Source organism: Macaca mulatta, chromosome 1 (assembly GCF_049350105.2).
Source record: "Macaca mulatta isolate MMU2019108-1 chromosome 1, T2T-MMU8v2.0, whole genome shotgun sequence".
NCBI classification, from domain to species: Eukaryota; Metazoa; Chordata; class Mammalia; order Primates; family Cercopithecidae; genus Macaca; species Macaca mulatta.
In genome coordinates, this window is record NC_133406.1 from 64,876,871 (window position 1) to 64,899,261 (window position 22,391).

At 40.0% G+C, this 22,391-nt stretch overlaps 1 protein-coding gene across 8 annotated transcripts in view; it reads left to right on the forward strand.

Moving 5' to 3' along the window:
- The window catches only part of C4BPA (complement component 4 binding protein alpha), a 40,483-nt gene extending 20,435 nt beyond the window's left edge, over window positions 1-20,048 (forward strand). For 4 of the 8 annotated variants that reach the window (XM_015117795.3, XM_015117804.3, XM_078005055.1 and 1 more), the window contains 6 exons: window positions 1,805-1,987; window positions 6,672-6,869; window positions 9,508-9,696; window positions 16,189-16,359; window positions 18,895-19,070; window positions 19,622-20,048. In XM_015117795.3, the coding sequence (XP_014973281.3) occupies window positions 1,805-1,987; window positions 6,672-6,869; window positions 9,508-9,696; window positions 16,189-16,359; window positions 18,895-19,070; window positions 19,622-19,795 (1,091 nt within the window). In that variant the 3' untranslated portion in view covers window positions 19,796-20,048. The remainder of the gene's footprint in view (window positions 1-1,804; window positions 1,988-6,671; window positions 6,870-9,507; window positions 9,697-16,188; window positions 16,360-18,894; window positions 19,071-19,621) is intronic. The other 4 variants (XM_015117809.3, XM_028852693.2, XM_078005073.1 and 1 more) reach the window with 1 other exon arrangement.
- The last annotated feature ends 2,343 nt before the right edge of the window (window positions 20,049-22,391 follow it).

Genomic DNA, 22,391 nt, shown 5'->3' on the forward strand with positions numbered 1-22,391 from the left:
AAATATAATTTGCACCTATAAGATGAAACACATATGCCTGTAGGGCAAGCAAAACCTACTAAGTGCCAGAAGGGCAACAGGACAAAGCAAGTGATAATTGAGTCAAAACATATATTAGTTAGCTAGTCTAAGGAATCTGAGTTTACTGACTTTACTACTAAGTTTACACAATATTGCTTACTAACCCACCACAGGATACAATCAGATGAGGGGCACAAAAGAGCAGGATACTGCCAACAGTGCAAAATGCCTGGAGTTAGATCTGCAACAATCAGAAGTGGCAATAGCTGAGGGCGGAAAAGTGGGCAGGGGCCAGGTTATGAAGGACCTTGTGTTTCAGTCTCAGGATCTCAGAACAATCATGAAGGGGAGACTTTGAAAGGCTTTGACGAGGGGAATAAATGTGCTGCATTTTAGAAAGATAACTCTGGCTGTGGGACAACAACCTGAAGTAGGACAAAACTTAACTGACAGTCACCTGTTATGGCTTGAATGTGTCCTTCCAAACTCATGATAAAACCTGAGACCCAATGTGATCATTTTAACAGGTGGAACTTTTGGGGAAGTGATTAAGTCATGAAGGATCCACTCTCAGGAATGGGATTAGTGCCCTTATAAAAGAGGTGGAGGGGAGAGCCCTAGTCTCTTTTGCCCTTCTGTCTTGTGAGGACAGAGCATTCATCCCTTCCCCGATGTGAGGACGCAGCAAGAAGGCACCATCTTGAAAGGAGAGAGCAAGCAGACATTGAATCTGATGGTGGCTAGATCTTGAACTTCCCAGCCTCCAGAACTGTGAGAAATAAATTTCCATCATTTATAAACTAGCAAAAGTATTTTCTTATAGCAGCAGGAACAGACTAAGACAGCAACTGTATAACCCTCCAGCCAAAAACTGAAGGTGACTTCAGCTGTAGCGTGGCAGTGGGGTGGAGAGAAGTTAAGGGATTGTAGAGGAATTAAAGTGGCAGAATTGACAGGATTGGATGACTGCCAGGATGCGGGTGAGGGGTGTGGGATAGGGGGCAGTTTGTTCTCTGCTTGTTGGAGAATGGGTCTCTGATCCCCTGGGCTGCCTCTGCACTATGTAATTACTATGGGTCACTGACCCATAACCAAAATCATCTAGGAAATTAGGCCATTATATTGAAAGTTTTGGGGGCCTTAGAAATACGTTTCTGCTGGGTTATGTATGACTGACTTTTATTGGTAGGGAATTTAAAGGAGCTATCCACAATCATCTCGAAGAAGGACCAATGTAATGAAAACTCATTTTAAAAGCTGAAATTACATGTTTTATATATATACACACACATACTTATATGTATATATAAATATACATTATATCAAATGTAATAAAATTATAATATATAATACTATTAATATAATGTTATATATTCTATAATACTATATTGTATAATATATAGTATTATATATATTATTAACATAATATAAATAATTTCAGCTTTTAAAAGCCTCAGTAAAATGAGTTTTCATCACATTGGTCTTTCTATGAGGTAATTGTGGATAACTTCTTCAACTTCTCCACCAATAAAAACTAGTACTAAAAGGAGTACATATATATATATATATATATATATATATATATATAAAATATATACAGCCATATTATATATGTATGTGTTTGTGTATGTGTATTCACTTTAAAATGTTTCCCTTGTATCTACTTGACATGAACATTCATCAGGCATTTGTGTTGCACTTGTAACTGGATTAGCAGTGGCAATAATATCATTATTACCATTTACCTTTTAAAATCCACTTGTCTTTTCTCATGATTCTTTAGAAATCACCTGTCACAAGCCAGATGTTTCACATGGGGAAATTGTCTCTGGATTTGGACCCATCTATAATTACAAAGACGCTATTGTGTTTAACTGCCAAAAAGGTTTTGCTCTCACAGGCAGCAGTGTAATTCGTTGTGGTGCTGATAGCAAATGGGATCCTTCTCCTCCTGCTTGTGAGCCCAGTAAGTATGGACTATGAAGGAATTTCAATGTTTGACATCTAAAGGTAACCAGTACTGTTAATATGGGTATACTTGCATGCATAGGCTCACTACGAATTACAGTAAAAATTTACATCTAGATCAATAATTTCCTTTATTTTTTTCTTGTTGGAAAGAAAAATGATTTTAATACACTCTGCGAGGTCATATATCATCACACAAGACTGCCACATACCACAAGACTGGGCACATTCCAACCTTAAAAGGAGGTGTTAATATTGTAGATATTTGTGGATTTGTATATTTATTTCAACAATTTTCTGGAAGTTGATAGAAAGCTGTCTTATTCTGACAAAATCATTATATTATTATAATTACTTTGAAAGACAAATAATAAAGTGTCCTGAGGAAAAATGCCTTTTATAACTTGTACAAAAGTATTGTGTGAACTGGTTGTGATTCCAACACTCTGAAGTTATAAACTCATGTGGATTATTAAAAATAATGACAATAGTAATAATGATAACTTGGCACTAGACTAGGTGCCTAACAAGGATTAACTCAATGAATCTTCCCAACAATTGTGGGCACTATGATTATCCTATGTTACAGATGAGAAACTGTTCACAGAGGTTAAAAGACTTGCCCAAGGTTATACAACTGGTAAGGGAAGGAAGCCACTGATGCCTTGTGCTCTAAGTTTTGCCCTCACAAAATACCAAGAACTTCTGGGGATTTCTGGAACAGAGGTAGAGGAGTTTGGGGAAACCTCTCTCCTGGAGAGGTATCCACCAAGCTGGTCAAAATTAGCAAAGAAAACCATTCAAGGTCTCTGGAGATTGACCAAAGGGATTACAACAAACTGAGAAGCATTTATTCAGCAAAAATATGGAAACTTGATAGGAACAGTGAGAGGACATTGCATTAGAACTAGTGGCTGCAACAGCTCTACCTTGTGGGAGGATAGTTTCTGTGGGCTCATGAGTGGCAATTCCCATCTTCCCCAGCTCCTTGGGGTAAAAAATTTATTTGGGGTGGATTTGGCAGCCCATGAAAATTATGTGATAGCATTTTTCAGAGATCCATGCTGTGGAAGTCGTACATTGAATAGGTGCCAGCAAACAGGCGTCAGTGTCTGTTCCTTCACCCCCAACTCCCATTATATGGGGAGGATCTAAGTGGGGCAGTTGGTAAAGAATTCAGTCCCCACTTTTTGCATGGCTCTATGTTGCAGGAGAACTATTCCAGTTGGCTCAGCAGCCAAGTGGCATCTCCCATCTTCCCCAGCTTTCTAGAATGGAAGAACTATTATGGGTAGGTTGACAGCTATGAATATTGGTAGTTAGTATTCTCCCTGGCTCTGGGTTGTGGAATATGTGTACTTGGTGGTGGGCACAGCTTTGTGGCAGTGCCTGTTCCTACTGCCCACTTTTCTCTCCTCACGGCTCCTACACCATAAGAAGAACTCTAGTGCAGTGCCTGGAGAAGAATGAGTTTTCTAATTTCCCCCAGCTCCTGATCTATAGGACAGACATTCTTCCAGGGCAGATTTGGAGCAAGCTTCAAAGACTGTAAACACTCTGCCCCTTTCAAGGAACTTTAATTGGATTAGACTGTGATGCATATTATGCCCCAGGGAGTTGTTGAAAAAAATAGAACAATCAGATAAAAATTGTTGGAGGCCAATAGTTGTATGTAATACCAACAGAGGTAGACTACCCAAAGTCTCAATGAGAAAGAGACAGTCAAAGAGAAAACCACAGTTATCCCTAGCAGTTAAAAATACTGTGTACATGCCCAAGTCTGTGCTCTCTGAGGCATGCTGTTAGATGTTGCACACTTTGAAGGAAATAGACTTAACTGAACTAGTCCAATTACATCACTAAACAAACAAACAAACAAGAAAATAAGGAAACAACAACAGATCCTAAAAGTGGTAAGGGAGAATCAATATCCAAAGTTGCTGCAATGTATTATCTAACATGTCCTGTTTAAAAAAAAAAAAAATTGTCAGACATGCAAAGAAACGGGAAAGAGTGACCCATGTAAAGGGAAAAAGCCAACAATAGAAACTGTTTTTGAGGGAGCCCAGAGATTGGACTTAGCAGAAAAGTTCAAAGAATTAAAAAACAGCTATTATAAATATGTCCCAAGAACTAAAGGAAACAATATTTAAAGAATTAAAGAAATGTATTATGACAGTGTTTTATCAAATAGAAAATACTGATAAAGATAGAAATTATTTTAAAAAGATAATGGAAATTGTAGAGTTGAAAAACGCAGTAAGTAAAATGAAAAATTCAAAAGAGGAACTCAACAGTAGATTTGAGTTGGAAAAAGAATCAGTGAATTCAAATATAAATTGAGATTATGCAATTGCAGCACAGAGATAAAAAGAATGAGGAAAAATAAACAGCATCAGAGAAATGTGGGACACCATGAAGTGTACCAACATATGTGTAATGAGAATCCCAGAAAGATGAGAGAAAGATAAAGGAGCTAAAAAACTATACAAAGGAAAAACAGCTGAAAATATCACAAATTTGGCCAAAAAAAAAAAAAAAAAAAAGCCGAAACAGAAAACAAAACAACACATTAATCTACATATCCAAGAAGCTTGTTGAACTTAAGTAGGATAAATGCAAAAAGATCTAGACCTGGAGACATTATAATCAAAATGTTGAAAACCAAGAATGAAGAGAAAATCTTGAAAGCAGCAAGAGAAGAGCAACACATCATGTACAATGCAACCCTAGTAAGATTAACATCTGATTCCTCATCAGAAGGAATGGAGGCTAGAAAGCAGCTAGATGGCACATTCAAAGTGCAGAAAGATAAAAACCTCAACCAAGAATCCAATGACATATTTTGCACTTACATATATTACAAACTGCACAATATATTTTTATAATTGTTTTATATAATTTCATGTTTCATGTCTTTTATAGTAGCTGAGAGAAGAAAGGAGGGCAAGTATATATTTATAGAGTTTATTATGTTAATCTTCTTATTCATCATTTCTAGCTCTCTTTATTTCTTCCTGTAGATTTAAGTTACCATCTGGTGTCACTTCTGTACTACAATACAGCTTTGTTCCCTCCTACCTTTCTTGTGATGTTATTGTCAAATATATTGCATTTCTCTATGTTATAGGCTTAATAATGCAATAATATACATATTGTTTTATGCAATTGCTGTTTAAATCAGCTAAGAGAAGGAAGGAGTAGTAATATATATCCGATTGGGTTTCAAATTACTGACATAATGACCTCTGCTGATGTTCATTGTTTTTCTCTGTGGATTCAGATTACTGTCTGGTGCCAATTACTTTCAGTTTGAACAATTTCCTTTAGTATTTCTTGTAAGGATAGCCTTCTAGTAACAATCAGATACCACTTTACATCCAGCAGAATGGCTACAATAGAAAAGATAGACAATAACAAATGTTGGTGAGGATGTGGAAAAATTAGAACTCTCATACACTGCTAATAGGAATGTAAATTGGTGTGACCATTTTGGAAAAGAGTTTTTGCAGTCCCTCTGAAGTTTAAGCATGGAGTTACCATATGACTCAGTAATTACCCTCCTGGGTATCTGCCCAAGAGAAATGAAAACATATGTCCACACACAAAAATTTTACATGAAGATTCATAGCAGCGTTATTCATAATAGCCAAAGAACCCAAATACCCATCAACTGAATAATGAATAAACAAAAAGTGGTTTATCCATAAAATGGATTATATCATTTGGCAGTAAAAATGAAAAATAAAAAGTACTAATGTATGCTACAATGTGGATGAACCTTGAAAATATTATGCTAACTGAAATAAGCCAGCAACAAAAAGTACATGTATTGTGTGATTCCATTTATTTAAAATGCTCAGATTAGGCAAATCCATAAAGAAAAAAAATAGATTAGTGGTTGTCGGGACCTAGGGGGAGGTGGAAATAGAGAGTGACTGACAATGAATATGAGGTTTCGTCTTGGGTTGATAAAAATATTCTGAAATTAGTTAATGGTGATGGTTGTACAACTCTGTATATACTAAAAACCATCAAATTGCACATTCTAAATGGGTGAATTTATTTGTTGTGACTTGAATCTCAATAATGCCGTTAAAAAGGAACTTTTATATTCCATTTCAAATATCTGAAGATAAAAAGTGATAAACATCCAATGTGGTAGATGTTTGCATTATATTTCCATATCATATGAATCAGTAGCATTGGGAAAGAGAGAAGAGGACAAGACCCAAGGCCCAGGCTCAGAAAATGCTTGGAGTTTGTTTTTTTTCTTGCCAAGCCATTCCTGGTATCATCTGGATGAGGGGAATGGCTCTTGTTTATTTTCCCCAATCAATCAGGAAACATAGTTAGATTTGTTTGTGACAGTTTTTCTGCCATGCTTCAGTTCAGAAACTGAAATCTCTGAAGTGTAAAGAAGAGGAAGGAGAATTAATATTATTATACTTGGCACAGCATATGGAAATCACTTGGGGAGTGCCCTTAGTAAAGAGCCTCTCTGGAGGTGTGCACATTTGAGCGAATGTCCATGCGTCTTTTCTGGTGTGGTTGATACATCAGGCCTTGCAGGCTGGTTCCAGGCTGAATGAACACATGACCTCCTTTGATAGGACAGGCTTATTGATTGCTGTGGCAGCCCTAGTAATAGTGTCCCTTTGTTCTTCTTCTTCTTTCATGAGCAGGTAGTTGTACTAACTTACCAGACATTCCACATGCTTCCTGGGAAACATATCCTAGGCCGAAAAAAGAGGATGTATATGTTGTTGGGACTATATTAAGGTACCGCTGTCATCCTGGCTACAAACCCACTACAGATGCACCTACAACTTTGATTTGTCAGAAAAATTTGAGATGGACCCCATATCAAGGATGTGAGGGTGAGTTTTTGTTTTTTAATATTTTTGTATATTAAACGTCCAGTACGTGCTAGGATTCTCTACCTTAAATGAATATAATTTTATCCCTCACAACAAGTTTAGAATTAAGTTAATTGAACAGATTAGTGAACCGTTAGTACCAGAAGGGGACCATAAACATGTTACAGTTTGAGGCACTGAGAAATTGGAACCTTTCCTTATCCCAGTTCAGAATCAAATGAGAAGTAGACACAGAAGTCAAACAGTATGCAGATTAAGTATTAGTCTTCTTACTGGTAAAACTGGAATGGAGAATACAGTTCAACTGTTGTCAGAGTCAGGCTTCCTTCATAGCCCTTACCTCCCCCCAGTATGGGCTTTAGGGTGTTTGGCAGAAGACAAGTTTGTGAAACAGTCATGAATGTAACTAGCTGCAAGGTGACTTGTGTCTCATTCCTCTTGAGTCATGAGATGGCAGGACTCCTGATCTGCCTCTAGAAGACAAGTCCTGACTCGTGACTCAGTATTCTCACTTTGGAAGGATATAAAGGAGACTTTCTCCAGTTTCTCTGGTAGGAGATGCACCTCTTTTATTTGTGGGAATGAGTGAGGGACTGAAGGACAGGTGGATACTATTTTATGAGCCTCGGTGGAACAGACAACAGAGGAAGAAAATGCTTTCTTCTACCCATCTATCAGAACCTTGCCACTTTAGAGGTGAAGTAACTGAGGCCAAGAATACAGGGAATTTTATGCTGCGTGGCAGAATTTGAACAATGTGTGAAATGCATAAATAACAAAAAGTGGTAGTTTAGATCAACCTGTCAGAAGATTATTTATTTCGTATTAAGGCTTAACAAAGTTTAGTTGCAGTTATTCAGACTCATTTTGGGGAAATAGAATAAAATATTTTAATGAAAGGACTGAATTAAAAATATACTTAATAATTAACTTATTGCCATTACTTAAATAACAAAAAATACTGCTTATAAATGTTTAAAAACCTCCTTTATAGTTGTGTTTAGGCCAGGTGCGGTGGCTCATACCTATAATCCCAGCATTTTGGGAGGCTGAGGCAGGAGGATTGCTTGAGCTCACGAGTTTGAGACCAGCCTGGGCAATATAGTGAGACCCTTGTCTCTACAAATAATTTAAAAAATTAGCTGGATGTGGTGGCACATGCCTGTAATCCCAACTACTCAGGACACTGAGGTAGGAGGATAACTTGAGGCTAAGAGGCCAAGGCTGCAGTGAGCCGAGGTCATGCCACTACATTCCAGCCTGGATGACAGAGCAGGACCCAGTTGGTTACATTTATTTGACCCACTATGGTCTTATTGATTTAATTATTTAATAAAGAATATTTTTAACAATTTTAAAAGCAGAAGTGAAGTAGTATTTATCCAAGTTATGAAACCTGATCAAATGTGAATTTAGACTCATTACTTACATATTTAAAAGTATTTTCTATACTGTAAAGCATTTCATAAATATTATTGTTGTTATAATATCCAAACCATATGATTGCTGAGTATTTTTACTATAATTCCTAAACAAATGAGCACTGGAAATGTTTGAGTATGTCCAAAAGACCCCATTTTAATACTGGTTGAGTTACTGACATGGAGAATATAATGTTTTATTCTGTTTTGATGTTTTCTCTTACATCAGACAATAGCAAGATTTTTCTTGAAGTATTGCTACTAATGAATAAAAAAATTATGTCCCTATAGCAGCTCTTACTATATTAAAAAATTAAAGAATTTGGCCAGGCGTCATGGCTCACATTTGTGACCCCAGAACTTTGGGAAGCTGAGGTGAGGGGAGCACTTGAGGCCAGGAGTTTGAGACCAGCCTGGGTAACATAGTGAGACCCCTTGTCTACCAAAAAATAAAAAACTTAGTGGGTGTGGTGGCACACACCTGTAGTCCCAGCTACTCAGGAGGGTGAGGTGGGAGAATTGCTTGAGCCCAGGAGTTTGAGACTGTAGTGAGCCATAATTGTGCCACTGTACTCCAGCCTGAGTGATAAAGCAAGATCTTGCCATTTAAATAGCTATTTCTCTTAAATTTTGCATCAAAAAAGAAAAATCCTTGAAATAAGCAATAATTTAAATTTATTCGTATGCTTTAGCTGTTAGGTGGATATAAACTTTTGAAAACTTTCTTCTTTGTGACTTGAGAAGTGTAAGTTAATAGAGAGTTTAATAATGAAGCCATAAGTAAATGGATGTTGTTTGTCATTGCTCTAGAATAATTTTGAAAATTTACATTTTCCTATTGGTTAAAAATTTTTTTTAATTTTTTTAATTTTTTGGAGACAGGGTCTCACTCTGTGGCCCGGTCTCAAACTCCTGGGCTCAAGCAATTCTCCCATCTTGAACTCCCAAAGCACTGGGTTTATAGGTATAAGCTACCACACCTGGCTTTTCATATAGGTTTTCATTTTGGAGCCTCCTAATGAAATGCTTAGTTGGATTAGAGGACTTTAGCAAATAAGGGGGAAAAGAGCAGACTTGGAGTGTCCTGAGTCTCCTTTTCTGTTTTCCCAATCTCTCTTCAGTGGTGAGATCTTCCAAAGATGGAAATGGGGTTGTTAGCCATGGAAGCTTCCTCATGGTGATTTTACTAACCATGCACCTCACGTTTTATTTTTCAGCGTTATGTTGCCCTGAACCAAAGCTAGATAGTGCTCAAATCACTCAACACAGGAAAAATCGTCCTGCCAATCACTGTGTTTATTTCTATGGAGATGAGATTTCATTTTCGTGTCATGGGATCAGAAGATTTTCAGCTACATGCCAAGCAGATGGCACATGGAGTCCCCGAACACCATCATGTGGAGACAGTAAGAGTTCATAGAATTATCTTATTCTGGGAGTTTCTTCATATGAGTGTGATGGAGATTATTAAGAGAAGGTTTAAAATTAGGTAAAAAAATTCATATACCTTGCATGATTCTTGGAATGGGTCCAACTTTCTCCTTCCTCCTCATTGTGTGTTCCCTTTCTTTTGGTCACCTCAGTTTCCTCTTTTCTGAATCAGTGAAATAGACAGCATGTAATATGTAAGCTGGACTTTTCAAGTACTGCGTTTTGTTTCTTTGTATTATTCTCTTTCTCCCCTTATTTCTGGTCCATATGTCTCAATCTGCAGAAGAAGAACTGTCAAAATCTATTTGAATCTGCCTTTCTGAGCTCGCTTCCTTCTTCCTCAAACAGCAGCCTTCTGTTGCCTCTGAGCCCTCCAGTCAGACCATCACCCAGTGTGAAATGCCTCCTTCTGCTTCTCCAAAAGGCTCAAGTGGGCCAGGAATGGTGGCTCACACCTGTAATCCCAGCACTTTGGGAGGCCGAAGTGGGCAGATCACCTGAAGTCAGGAGTTCGAGACTAGCTTGGTCAATATGGCGAAACTTGATCTCTATTAAAAATACAAAAAATTAGCCGGGTATGGTGGTGTGGGCCTGTAGTCCCAGTTACTCAAGAGGCTGAGGCAGGAGAATCGCTTGAACTCAGGAGGTGGAAGTTGCAGTAAGCCAAGATCACACCACTGCATTCCAGCCTGGGCAACAGAGCAAGACTTTGTCAAAAAAAAAAAAAAAAATGGCTCAAGTGTTAACACATTCCACCCTTCTCCCTTTGTGTTTGATATCTCTATCTAGCGATGGTGAGGGCTCATTACCCCTATTAGGAGCCCAAAGTGACCAAGCATTAGTTGCAGCTTATTAATCAACAGGAAAACTCCTATCTCCCACTTGTAGAAATGTTCCCACTTTGCCAACCAGGCCTTTTAAACCTGCGGGTCCCAGAGCTTCAGAGATGTGAAGCACAAATTTCCCAAGTAGGTCACTTAGAGTGGTGGCCAGTGGGGCCGCTCACGCTTCCATCCCCTAGTTCCTGGACTGATGCATTTATTTTACTGGGGACCCAGAGCCGTATAAAAGTCAGTATGATTTAAAATAAATACAGCATTTTGGAAGACAGTGTCCCATCACTGTCAAGCATTGCCTCCCAGCTGGCACTTCAACTGTGCCTTTAATAGGCCATTCGGTGTTTTCACAGGTTGGCAGGTTCTGAGTAATGCAGTATGTGATTTGAGTAGTGGATTCTGTGAGTATGGTCCCAACAACACATCATCTTTGCTGTAAGTGGGTTTTCTAGTTGGATGTAGTGGATCCTATGTCAATGCCAATTGTTCAGACACTCTGTAACCCTAAAGATGACCGTGCTGACTGAGGTTCTGCAAGGAAGTAAGGCAAATCCATGCCTGCAATATTTGTCTAGTTCTATCAGAATACACTTCTCTTCCTTTCACGGTAGAAGAGGTCCAATGTAGTCAACTTGCTAGGAAGTGGCTTTTTGGTTGCCTCAAGTGATGGTATCATACTAGGGACTTAGCATTGTTGTTGGCAGGTTGGAGATTCAGTGACAACAATGAGCCTTGGTGAGTGGGACCCCATGCTGTTGGGTCCATGCTTGTCTTCCATGCATGCCACCACAACCACTCTGCTCCTCCTCCTCTTGTGCCAGGACCCATGAGGCCAATAACAGAGAATAGCTTACCTCAACTAGCTGAGACTTTTTTTTTACTTGGCTGTTTAATACCTTTTCTATTGAGGATGCTCTGGTGTTAACACACAAAATAAAGATCTTCACACTTCCCGCCCACTCTCAAATGTCCACTTACTTGCTCCACCCCAGATCTCTTTGTGCCCAATCTTCCAATCTTTCTCCTTACAGGAGTAGGACCTTGACCAGACAAGCCATTCATTCCATGCCCTGAATCCTAATTTAGCCTATCCTTAGGCCACTTTCTTTAGGTGTACCCTCTATAGCACTTCCTTTCAGGAAGATTACCCCTTACAAGTTGTCTTTCAAGACTGACCTTGATTGGGCTGTAATGCGGCTTCCATTTTAGGAGTGGAGTGAAGGACCAAAGGAGTGAAAGACATGCCATCTCAAAATATGCTGAATTGGAATGTTGAATATTTCAAGTTGAAAACATTAGAGAAATTGAAGTTTCAGAAAGGGCTAGCTGTCTTGTCTCTTTTTGCATGCACAAGCCATAAAGATTCCTCTGGGAGCAGTACTCTACCCTTTCTAGAGCAAGAAACTATATAGCCCTTATCACCAGAGACTGGGAATTAGGGGCTGCAGTGGACCTGAATACTAAAATTCCCAAAGTACCTTTTATTTTCCACTAGTTTTACAGCCCCTCCCTATACATCTCCTAGTGACTCTCCTAGAAATTTATTGCTCCTAGCCAAATCCCCTTTGTCCTGACATTTCTTCTCAAATTTATTGTTCTTTGTTTACAAAGTATAAAATATCTTGCTTTGGCCACTTCTTCAGACTTTACCTTCTTGGGAAGATCCCCATGTATGTATAAAATCTGTGTGCTTTTCCCTTGTTAATCTACCTAGTGCCAATTTGATTTATAGATCCAGCTGAAGAGCCCACATGAGAGCCAAGGGGATTTGAGATGGAGGTTATCTCTCTCTTCTCTACAACACATACTATGAACCCAAAATATCTGAGACAGGTCTCAATCAATTTAGAAAATTTATGTTGCTGAGGTTGAGGATGTGTCTGTGACACAGCCTCAGGAGGTCCTGATGACTGTGGCCAAGGTGGTAGGGGTACAGCTTGCTTTAATACATTTTAGGGAGACATAATACATGTAAGATTTACACTGGTTTGATCTGGAAGGGTGGGAGAACTCAAAGTGGTGTCGGGGAAGGGGGAGTGGGGCTGGGCTTCTGGATCATAGGTAGATTTTCTGATTGGCAATTGGTTGAATTATTACCAGAAGAAAGGAATATCTGGTTTATGATAAGAGGTTGTGGAGATTTGTTTTGTTTTGCTTTGTTTTGTTTTGAGACAGAGTTTCACCCTGTTGCCTAGACTGGAGTGCAGTGATGCAATCTCAGCTCATGGCAACCTCCACCTCCTGGGTTCAAGAGATTCTCCTGCCTCAGCCTCCTGAGTAGCTGGGATTACAGGCACATGCCACTGTGCCCAGCTAATTTTTGTATTTTTAGTAGAGACAGGGTTTCACCATGTTGGCCGGGCTGTTATTGAACTCCTGACCTGAAGTGATCTGCCCACCTCAGCCTCCTGAAGTGCTGGGGTTACAGGCATGAACCACCATGCTGAGCCATAAATGTTTCTTATTAGATTTAAGATCTGTGTTGATGTTAATGTTGGATGGGTATAATGGGGAATGTCCAACCCTCTCTTCCATCATGGCCTGAACAAGATGTTCAGGTTAACTCTGGAATGCTCTTGGCCAAGAGGAGGGGTCCATTCAGATGGTTGGGGGACCTTAGAATTTTATTTTTGGTTTACAATACCAAAAATATTTGTGAACCATGCTCAGAGTTTTCCCCATCCGGACAGTTGGTTATATTGGATAACTGCTACAGCCACAACTGTGAGCTAAAGAAGAGGCACTCCTGCCACAGTGGCTGGGCACATGTAGGAATTGGGCTTTCTATTTGTGCAGCTTGCCTGTGCCAGCTTGTCCTGCCCATGCTCAATCCCAGATGCTCTACTTCCATCTTATAATGAATGGTTGCCTGCTTAACCTTATAACCTGATGGGTCTGACAGACTTGGCTCATGATGGGTGATTCTGGCTGCATGATCACTTGATGACCCACTGTCGGGAGCTTTCTCTATCAGGATGTGGTAACATGCCAAGAGTTATATTTCAGAAAGCATACAGTCCTCTACTGCAGTGCATGGCCTTGCTTCACGATCTCAATGGTCTATGGGGTAAATGTCCTATTGATGTTCGCATCTTTTCCTACTACAACCACCTTCAATACACTAGGCTCCGCTGGGTCCTAAGGCTCAAGCAACAGAGTAATTTCACTGCAGACTAGACCTACTGTTGAGCACTTTCCTACCATAGGCCCCACTCAAACCTGGCAATCATTTGTCCCCCCAGCCTATGGGTTGGAGCACCATCCCCAAGTATGAATTACACTGCCTCTAGAATCTGAAAAGTCCTATTTAGGTGCTGTACTACATTCTTCAGACTGGGATGTGCAATTTGCAATAATTTGACTTTAGTTTGGATGGGATATCTTAGTGTTCCCTGAACCTTGGACCTCTGAAAATTTTATTGATGTGGCAAACACCTGACTCTATTTTTTGTTTTATTTTTTACTTTGGAGCATCATCATGCTAATACCTCTTGCTTATCTGGGGGAATTAACATGATGCCATTGATATATCGGATCAATGTCATGTTCTGTGGATATCCAGATGGTCAAGATATATTCAGACTCTATTATGACATGGGCGGGAGGGTTATCATAGCCCAAAAACAAACCTGCAAATGTACACTCTTGACACCTTCCATGTATATGCAAACTGTTTCTGCTAGGAAAGGAAAGAAGGGTCTTTGCTGAATCAGTGACCTCATTTACTTGAACTCACATTAATCTGCCCTAGCAAAGATACCACATCTGGTACAATGGCTGCAATAGGAACTAAGATGTGTGGTTTTTTTTTTCAGTGGTATACTGTAGTTCTTCAGAATCCTTCTAATTTTTATAGTAGACAGATAAGAATTTAATGGAAATATAATAGGGATTACCACTCCAATGTCTTTAGCTATTTGAGCGGCACTAATTTTCATGTTCCTCTCTCACCCCGGGAGATATTGTGGTAGTGTTTTTTTTCTTTAAATTTACTTTATTTGCCTTGGGGAGAGGGTGAAATGGGTGGGTGGTATCAATTGCTTTCACTTGGTCTTCCTGCATAAGATGGCTCTTACCCCACAGGTCAAGAACCCAATATAGGGGCTGGGCCAACTACCAATTTTGTCTATTCTGACTATACTTTCAAGGATAATGTAAATGACCACAAACTGAACTAAATAGGAGAGCTATGATGGTTCTAGGTATCAATGTCAACTCAAGCCCTATGTGTAATAATTTTTGAATTATTGTACCTCTTTTATCAGTGCACAGTGACCTACATAAATAAACATAGGTCCTCTTGGAGGACTGGCAGATTCATTACTGTGCGAACCTTCCAAGATTTTATAGCATCTTCACTCCTGGCAACTGGCTTCATCTTCAATTAATGATTACCAGGCTGGAAAACTGTCCTAGGTTCATATGTTGGGCAAAGGATTGTGACTTTTTATTGGGCCAAATGTCTTGGTCCCTTGATCATCCATCCTTAATTTCTTTTGATGGTACAAATAAAGTGTATATTGTTGTTGGCTGCTCATCTGTTTTCACCCCTAAGAATGCTATGATTTAATCTTCATAACTCTCAGGCACCCCTGGTTGCCTCTCTGACCTTGCAATTCATTATAATGGTTGCATTTATTTAGCTTCTGAGGCATATGAGCAGCTCTCTGACTACTATGGCTATCAGTGAACCTTTTTCATTAATGACCTTTTTTGTCATCAGTTCCAGCATTTGATGTTGGTTCTCCTCTTTTCAGGGAGTTCCTTATAGCTTTGGTAAATATTGTTCCCTCTAGGACTTCCCTTGTGGCATAACTACCTGGTGCATTTTTCACTGTACACAAATGTCCACTCCAGCATGTTAACTTCCCTGAGTCATTTAATCCCTTCTTATACCATCCCAGCATTTCAGTCTGATTTATTGTGGGCCATCACCTTTTCCATGCTTCTAGGAGCATCTTATTATAGTACTTATAACTGTCATAGTCCACTGGTATAGTACTTTGTCCAACATTCCTGCTGCTCTGCTTTTTTTTTTTTTTTTTTTTTAATTTTCTCATGCAGTGTTTGTAGACCTGATAGTATTCCCTTTCAGAGAGGTGCTCTGCACCTGCCATGTCCTCTTGACTATTTCAATGTTCAAGTCACCATTTTCATTTATCCTATGAGCTCTTTTCTATAACGTTTTAAAACACAGGATTTTCTGCTGGGGCATGGATGGACAGTATCGACTGGGAAGCAATGACTCAGAGATGGTGGATGATATAAAATCCTTACAGTTTCTCACGGATGCACATCTCTGCATTTAGCCTGAAAGTGACTAAGTGTACTATGAGTGTGATATGACCTAAGGCTGCATGCCAAAATGGTTCCTAAACAATGGAAAGCTGAGTGAACTTGTCAATAAGATGAAGGAAAACCTAAGGGCTATAACTCAAGTCTTTCTATGGTTGCTCAGTCTGAGGCATACAGGAGGGCAGCACAAATGTCTGGGTTTGGCTACATGCTCTTATGGGCAGCGAGGATGGAAGGACAGAATGATGCCTCCTACAAACTACACATAGTCTGCAATGTGCTACTTGATACACTTTACAAGCTAACGCTCTCTCACTTTTCTGTCTCTCCCTCAAGATTGCAATTTTCCTCCTAAAATTGCCCATGGGCATTATAAACAAGCTAGTGTATACAGTTTTTTCAAAGAAGAGATTATATATGAATGTGATAAAGGCTACGTTCTGGTTGGACAGGCGACACTCTCCTGCAGTAATTCACGCTGGTCAGCTCCAGCCCCTCGATGTAAAGGTAACTCCAGCTTGCTTTTCAGCTCAAGACTAAGTGGGTGGACCTGTCCTGAGAGCACTGAGAGCTAAATTTCTTCCCTGTCAGAGGCAGCATGAAGACATTTGATTTGATTTATATTAAATAACCAATATATGCAAATGGTACCCAATGCAAAAATACATAGGGCATACACAAGCATTAATCTCCTCCATTTCTTTCTCCCAGTCACAAAATTCAGCCTTCTTGAGGCAGCCCATACCTGGTTTCTTGTATATTTCCAGAAATATTCTAAAAGCATCACATTTTATCTTAGTGTACCTGTGTCCTGTGGCAAACTTTCCATGGAAACTTGCTGTAGTATGAATATAGGCTCCACTGAGTGAATTATAAACATCGTGAGTGACAGTTATTTCCATTAGAGTCTCGTGCAGGGCAGGCACCACCTGCTATGATATAGATGGTGTGTGTTGGTGGGAGGGGTCAGGGAGGGTGAAGGGGAACTCGTAGTTTGCAGCAATTGTGGGGACAGGAGGAGTTGAGATCAGGTCTGATCTTTACATGCATAGAAGTTTGCTGTCAACATGCATGACTTTGCTGTCAAAAACTTCAATATTTATTTGCCACCATTTTCTCTTTTGTACACAGGAGAATAATAGGCAAGAAGGAAATTTTTTTTATTATACTTTAAGTTCTGGATTACATGTACAGAACATGCAGTTTTGTTACATAGGTACACATATACCCTGGTGGTTTGCTGCACCCATCAACCCGTCACCTACATTAGGTATTTCTCCTAATGTTATCTCTCCCCTAGCCCCCACCCCCCAACAGGCCCCAGCATGTGATGTTCTCCTCCTTGTGTCCATGTGTTCTCATTGTTCAACTCCCACTTATGAATGAGAACTTGCAATGTTTGGTTTTCTGATCTTGTGATAACTTGCTAAGAATGATGGTTTCCAGCTTCATCTATGTCCCTGCAAAGGACATGAACTCATCCTTTTTATGGCTGTGTAGTATTCCACGGTGTATATGTGCCACAGTTTCTTAGTCCAGTCTACCATTGATGGACATTTGGGTTGGTTCCAAGTCTTTGCTATTGTGAATAATGCTGCAGTAAGCATATGTGTGCATGTTTCTTTATCATAGAATGATTTCTAATCCTTTGGGTGTATGCCCGGTAGTGGGATTGCTGGGTCAAATGGTATTTCTAGTTATAGATCCTTGAGGAATTGCCACACCTGTCTTCCATCATCGTTGAACTAATTTACACTCCACCAACAGTGTAAAAGCATTTCTATTTTTCCACAACCTCTCCAGCATCTGTTGTTTCCTGACTTTTTAATGATCACCCTTCTAACTGGCGTGAGATGGCATCTCATTGTGGTTTTGGTTTGCATTTCTCTAATGACCAGTGATGATGAGTATTTTTTCATATGTCTGTTGGCTGCATAAATGTCTGCAAGAAGGAAATTTTTATACATAGAATCTTGCAGCAATCAAGACTGTGAGTGAGAGTTACCTTGTTGGGATTCTGGGGTCACATACCTTCTTTTGGAAATATCCTGTTGTGGAAACAATAGATGCTGGAGAGGATGTGGAGAAATAGGAACACTTTACACCGTTGGTGGGAGTGTAAATTAGTTCAACCATTGTGGAAGACAGTGTGGCAATTCCTCAAGGATCTAGAACTAAAATACCATTTGACCCAGCACTCCCATTACTGGGTATATACTCAAAGGATTATTAATCATTCTACTATAATGACACATGCACATGTATGTTTACTGCAGCACTATTCACAATAACAAAGACTTGGGACCAATCCAAATGCGCATCAATGATAGACTGAATAAAGAAAATATGGCACATATACACCATGGAATACTATGCAGCCATAAAAAAGAATGAGTTTATGTCCTTTGCAGGGACATGGATGAAGCTGGAAACCATTATTATCAGCAAACTAACACAGGAACAGAAACCAAACACCACATATTCTCACTCATAAATGGGAGTTGAACAGTGAGAACACACAGACACAGGGAGGGAAACATCACACACTAGGGCCTGTCAGGGGGTGGGGCGCAAGGGGAGGGATAGCATTAGGAGAAATACCTAATGTAGATGACGGGTTGATGGGTGCAGTAAACCACCATGGCACATGTATACCTATGTAACAAACCTGCAGATTCTGCACATGTATCCCAGAACTTAAAGTATAATAAAAAAAGAAATATGCTGTCATATTATATGAAAATGTTACCATCTTGAGCAAGTGTCTTAACATATCTCAACTGTCTCTTAGATAAAATAGGAATAGTAACAGTGCTCATTTCATAGGGCTGCCAGGAGACTTAAATGATAGCAACATAAAGGGCTTAGCAGAAGTCTGATAGGTAGTCATACTCAATAAAATGCTAATATGATTGCTTTCAAATGAAGAGAAAGATAGAGCAATTAGCAGAACTAGATACAGTTCATTCTTATTATCTGAGACTGTTGTCATGTCCTTCTTCATAGATTTACAGATTTCTTAAAAATATGCTTCCGTTACAGCTCTGTGTCTGAAACCAGAATTAGTGAACGGAAGGTTGTCTGTGGATAAGAATCAGTATGTTGAGCCTGAAAATGTCACCGTCCAATGTGATTCTGGCTATGGTATCATTGGTCCCAAAAGCATCACTTGCTCTGAGAACAGAACCTGGTACCCAGAGGTGCCCAGGTGTGAGTGGGTAAGTGGCACAATTCAAGGAAGGTCTGCGCTGTCAACCCCTAAAAATGGTGGCATCCCCTAGAGCTCTGTACCACTCAACAATGGTGAAATCTGACTTGTCAGGATTCATTTCTGACTCACTCCCACTCAAAGAAACTCTTTTTGACTTGAAGCATTCTGGTAAGTTAGGGGTGGCAAGTTCTCCTGTTCTCACTTGAGAACAGCAAAAACTGAGCCCTTACAGAGCAGGGTTTCATAGACCCGGTAGTACCGATTCCTAACTTAACTTTTGCTAAGCTATATAATATATTGTTGTTCCTTTCTGGATGGTCAGCAAAAACAGCCTCTGTTACCATGGGGGCCTTCTGGACAGCTGTCTCAGAACAGATCCATGTTCCCCTGGGGAAGACTGTGGTGGGACCCAAGTGATTTCTTGTTTTCCCAGCCTCAACCACCAGTCTGAGGTTGGTCTTGGTTCAATCCTGTAGTCCTTTCACTGTCAGGATCCACTCTCCTTCATGATTAGGAGAGAAGCTTCTCAATCTCACCCACCACTTATATCTCTTTTAGGAGACCCCTGAAGGCTGTGAACAAGTGCTCGCAGGCAAAAGACTCATGCAGTGTCTTCCAAACCCAGAGGATGTGAAAATGGCCCTGGAGGTGTATAAGCTGTCTCTGGAAATTGAACAACTGGAACTACAGAGAGACAGGGCAAGACAATCCACTTTGGATAAAGAACTATAATTTTTCTCAAAAGAAGGAGGAAAAGGTGCCTTGCTGGCTTGCCTCTTGCAAATCAATACAGATCAGTTTAGCAAATCTACTGTCAATTTGGCAGTGATATTCATCATAATAAATATCTAGAAATGATAATTTGCTAAAGTTTAGTGCTTTGAGATTGTGAAATTATTAATCATCCTGTGTGTGGCTTATATTTTTGCTTTTCAAGACACAAAGCACAATTTTTTTCTCAATTAAAAATGTACATTATAAAAAACTATTTTGTCTTTGTGGTCATTTAGGACTCTGTGAAATAAGCGTCCTTAAAAATCCATAATATAAAGTTAATACATTTGTTTTACTGTTTGGGCCACAAAAAATAGGTACTTGGATTTTTTGTTTGTTTGTTTGTTTGTTTTTTGAGATGGAGTCTCACTCTGTTGCTCAGGCTGGAGTGCAGTGATCTTGGCTCACTGCAACCTCCACCTCCCAGGTTCATGTGATTCTCCCACCTCAGCCTCCTGAGTAGCTGGGATTACAGGTGCATACCACCATGCCTGGCTAATTTTTGTATTTTTAGTGGAGATGGGGTTTCACCACTTTGGCCAGGCTGGTCTTGAACTCCTGACCTCAAGTGATCTGCCCACCTTGGCCTCCCAAAGTGCTGGGATTACAGGTGTGAGCCACCATGCCTGGCCATACTTGGGTTCTCATCCTGGACAGACTGCCTTTACTCCACAGTTTCATGTGTGCACTGTACTCACGTCCTCCCTGGTGAAGTTAAATGTCAACACACCCCCAAAGCCTCATCCATTCTCCCCCTCTGGGGGAGTCAGGCTTTCCCCTGAGCCCCTGTGCATGTTGTCTCTTTCACTCATGCCGCATCTCCACTATTGCCTGCCATGAAGGAAGTTTACTTTTGTGTCTGAACTCCTCATTCCAACCCCAGAGAAGGAACTTCGAGAGACAGATGAAGATCAAGCCCGCATGTCAGCCCTCTGCATATTCTCAAGTCTTCCATCTGATTTGGTCACCACTTTCCTTAATATTAAATTAAAACAGATTGAGCAACTGCCTCACACAGGAAGAGATACCCCATATCAAACTTCCTTATATCTCTGGATACTCTAGAAGCTTTTATTCCTTTAAGTCATCACTTATTCTGACTCTTGCTTCCTGTGCAGTCTCTTTCTCACTCTTTTTTTTTTTTTTTTTTTTTTTGAGACGAGCTCCTCTGGCTGTCTTTTCTCTCCCTGCACACAGAAATCTGGCCTTTTGAACACTGGCCTTTTTGGCTTAATTTTCCCAAAGTTCTGTGAAGGAAATGGCATTATGGCAGGCTTTCACTGAACTTTAGACGTAACAGAGGAGGTGGGGCTGTTGGAGAAACCCACTGCTATAGTTTGAATGTTTGTCCCCTCCAAACTCGCTTTGAAAGTAAATCCCTAGTGTGGAACTATTGAAAGGCGGGGTTTTTAAGAGGTGGCTGGTTCATGAGGGTTCTGTCCTGATGAATGGATTAAACCATTCATAGATGAATATTTCATGTGCTAATGAGAAGAATGTGTTTCCGCAGCTGTTATCACAGAAGTGGGACTGGTGGCTTTGTAAGAAGAGGAAGAGATACCTGAGTTAGTATGCTCAGCCCCCTTGCCATGTAATGCCCTGTGCCACCTTGGGACCCTGCAGAGTCCCCACCAAGAAGGCCTTCACCAGATGCCGAGCCGTGGACTTGGATTTCCCAGCCTTGAGAATTGTAAAAAATACTTCTTTTTGTTTACAAATTGCCCAGTTTCAGATGTTCTGTTATAAGCAACAGAAAATAGATTAAGACACCCACTTAGCATCAAACATATCTATCTATCATCTTAAAAGCCATTACCTATGAAGCTACTAGGAATTTCTTGGTTTAATGTTTATTTTTGAATTTCTCCTGATCCAAGAATTTGTGAGCAACTAGTTTCCCTGAAAGGTGGTTCCAGAAAACACTGTGAGTGAGTGGGCAGTAAGATGGGGAAGAGAAGAAAACCCATGAGGGAACATTGTTGAGGGGGTTATTTCATTGCCAACTGGGACTCAATCATGCTAGAATCATCTGAGAGCATGTCGAATCCAACTCTGAGTTGTCTTCCTCAGGATGAAGACCTGGGTATTTTTCTGCCTATTCTCTTCTCTCACCGGTGAAGTTTTGCCCCAGTAGCAATGGCTTCCAGACCCAAGGGATCTACACTGTAGGCTGGCTAAGCAGGCTCCAAGGTTGGGGATTACCATTACGCAGAAAGACATGGGTAACCAATGGCACCTATGAGACCATTTGCAGTAATCTCTAGAGTAGGTCAAGGGCATATGGCCAGGGTACAGATGGTCTCTTCTACAATTGCCTTTTCTGTATGGTCCTATCTGTTGACTAAGAACTATGGCATCGGCCAGTCTCTATTGGCTTACAGAAATATCACTAACTTTTTTGTATTAATGCTGAATCTTGCAACTTTACTGAATTTATTTATCAATTCTAACAGTTGTTTGATGGAGTCTTCATGTTTTTCTAAATATAAGATAATGTCATCTACAAACAGGGACATTTTGACTTCTTCCTTTCCAATCTGAATGTTTTTTCTTC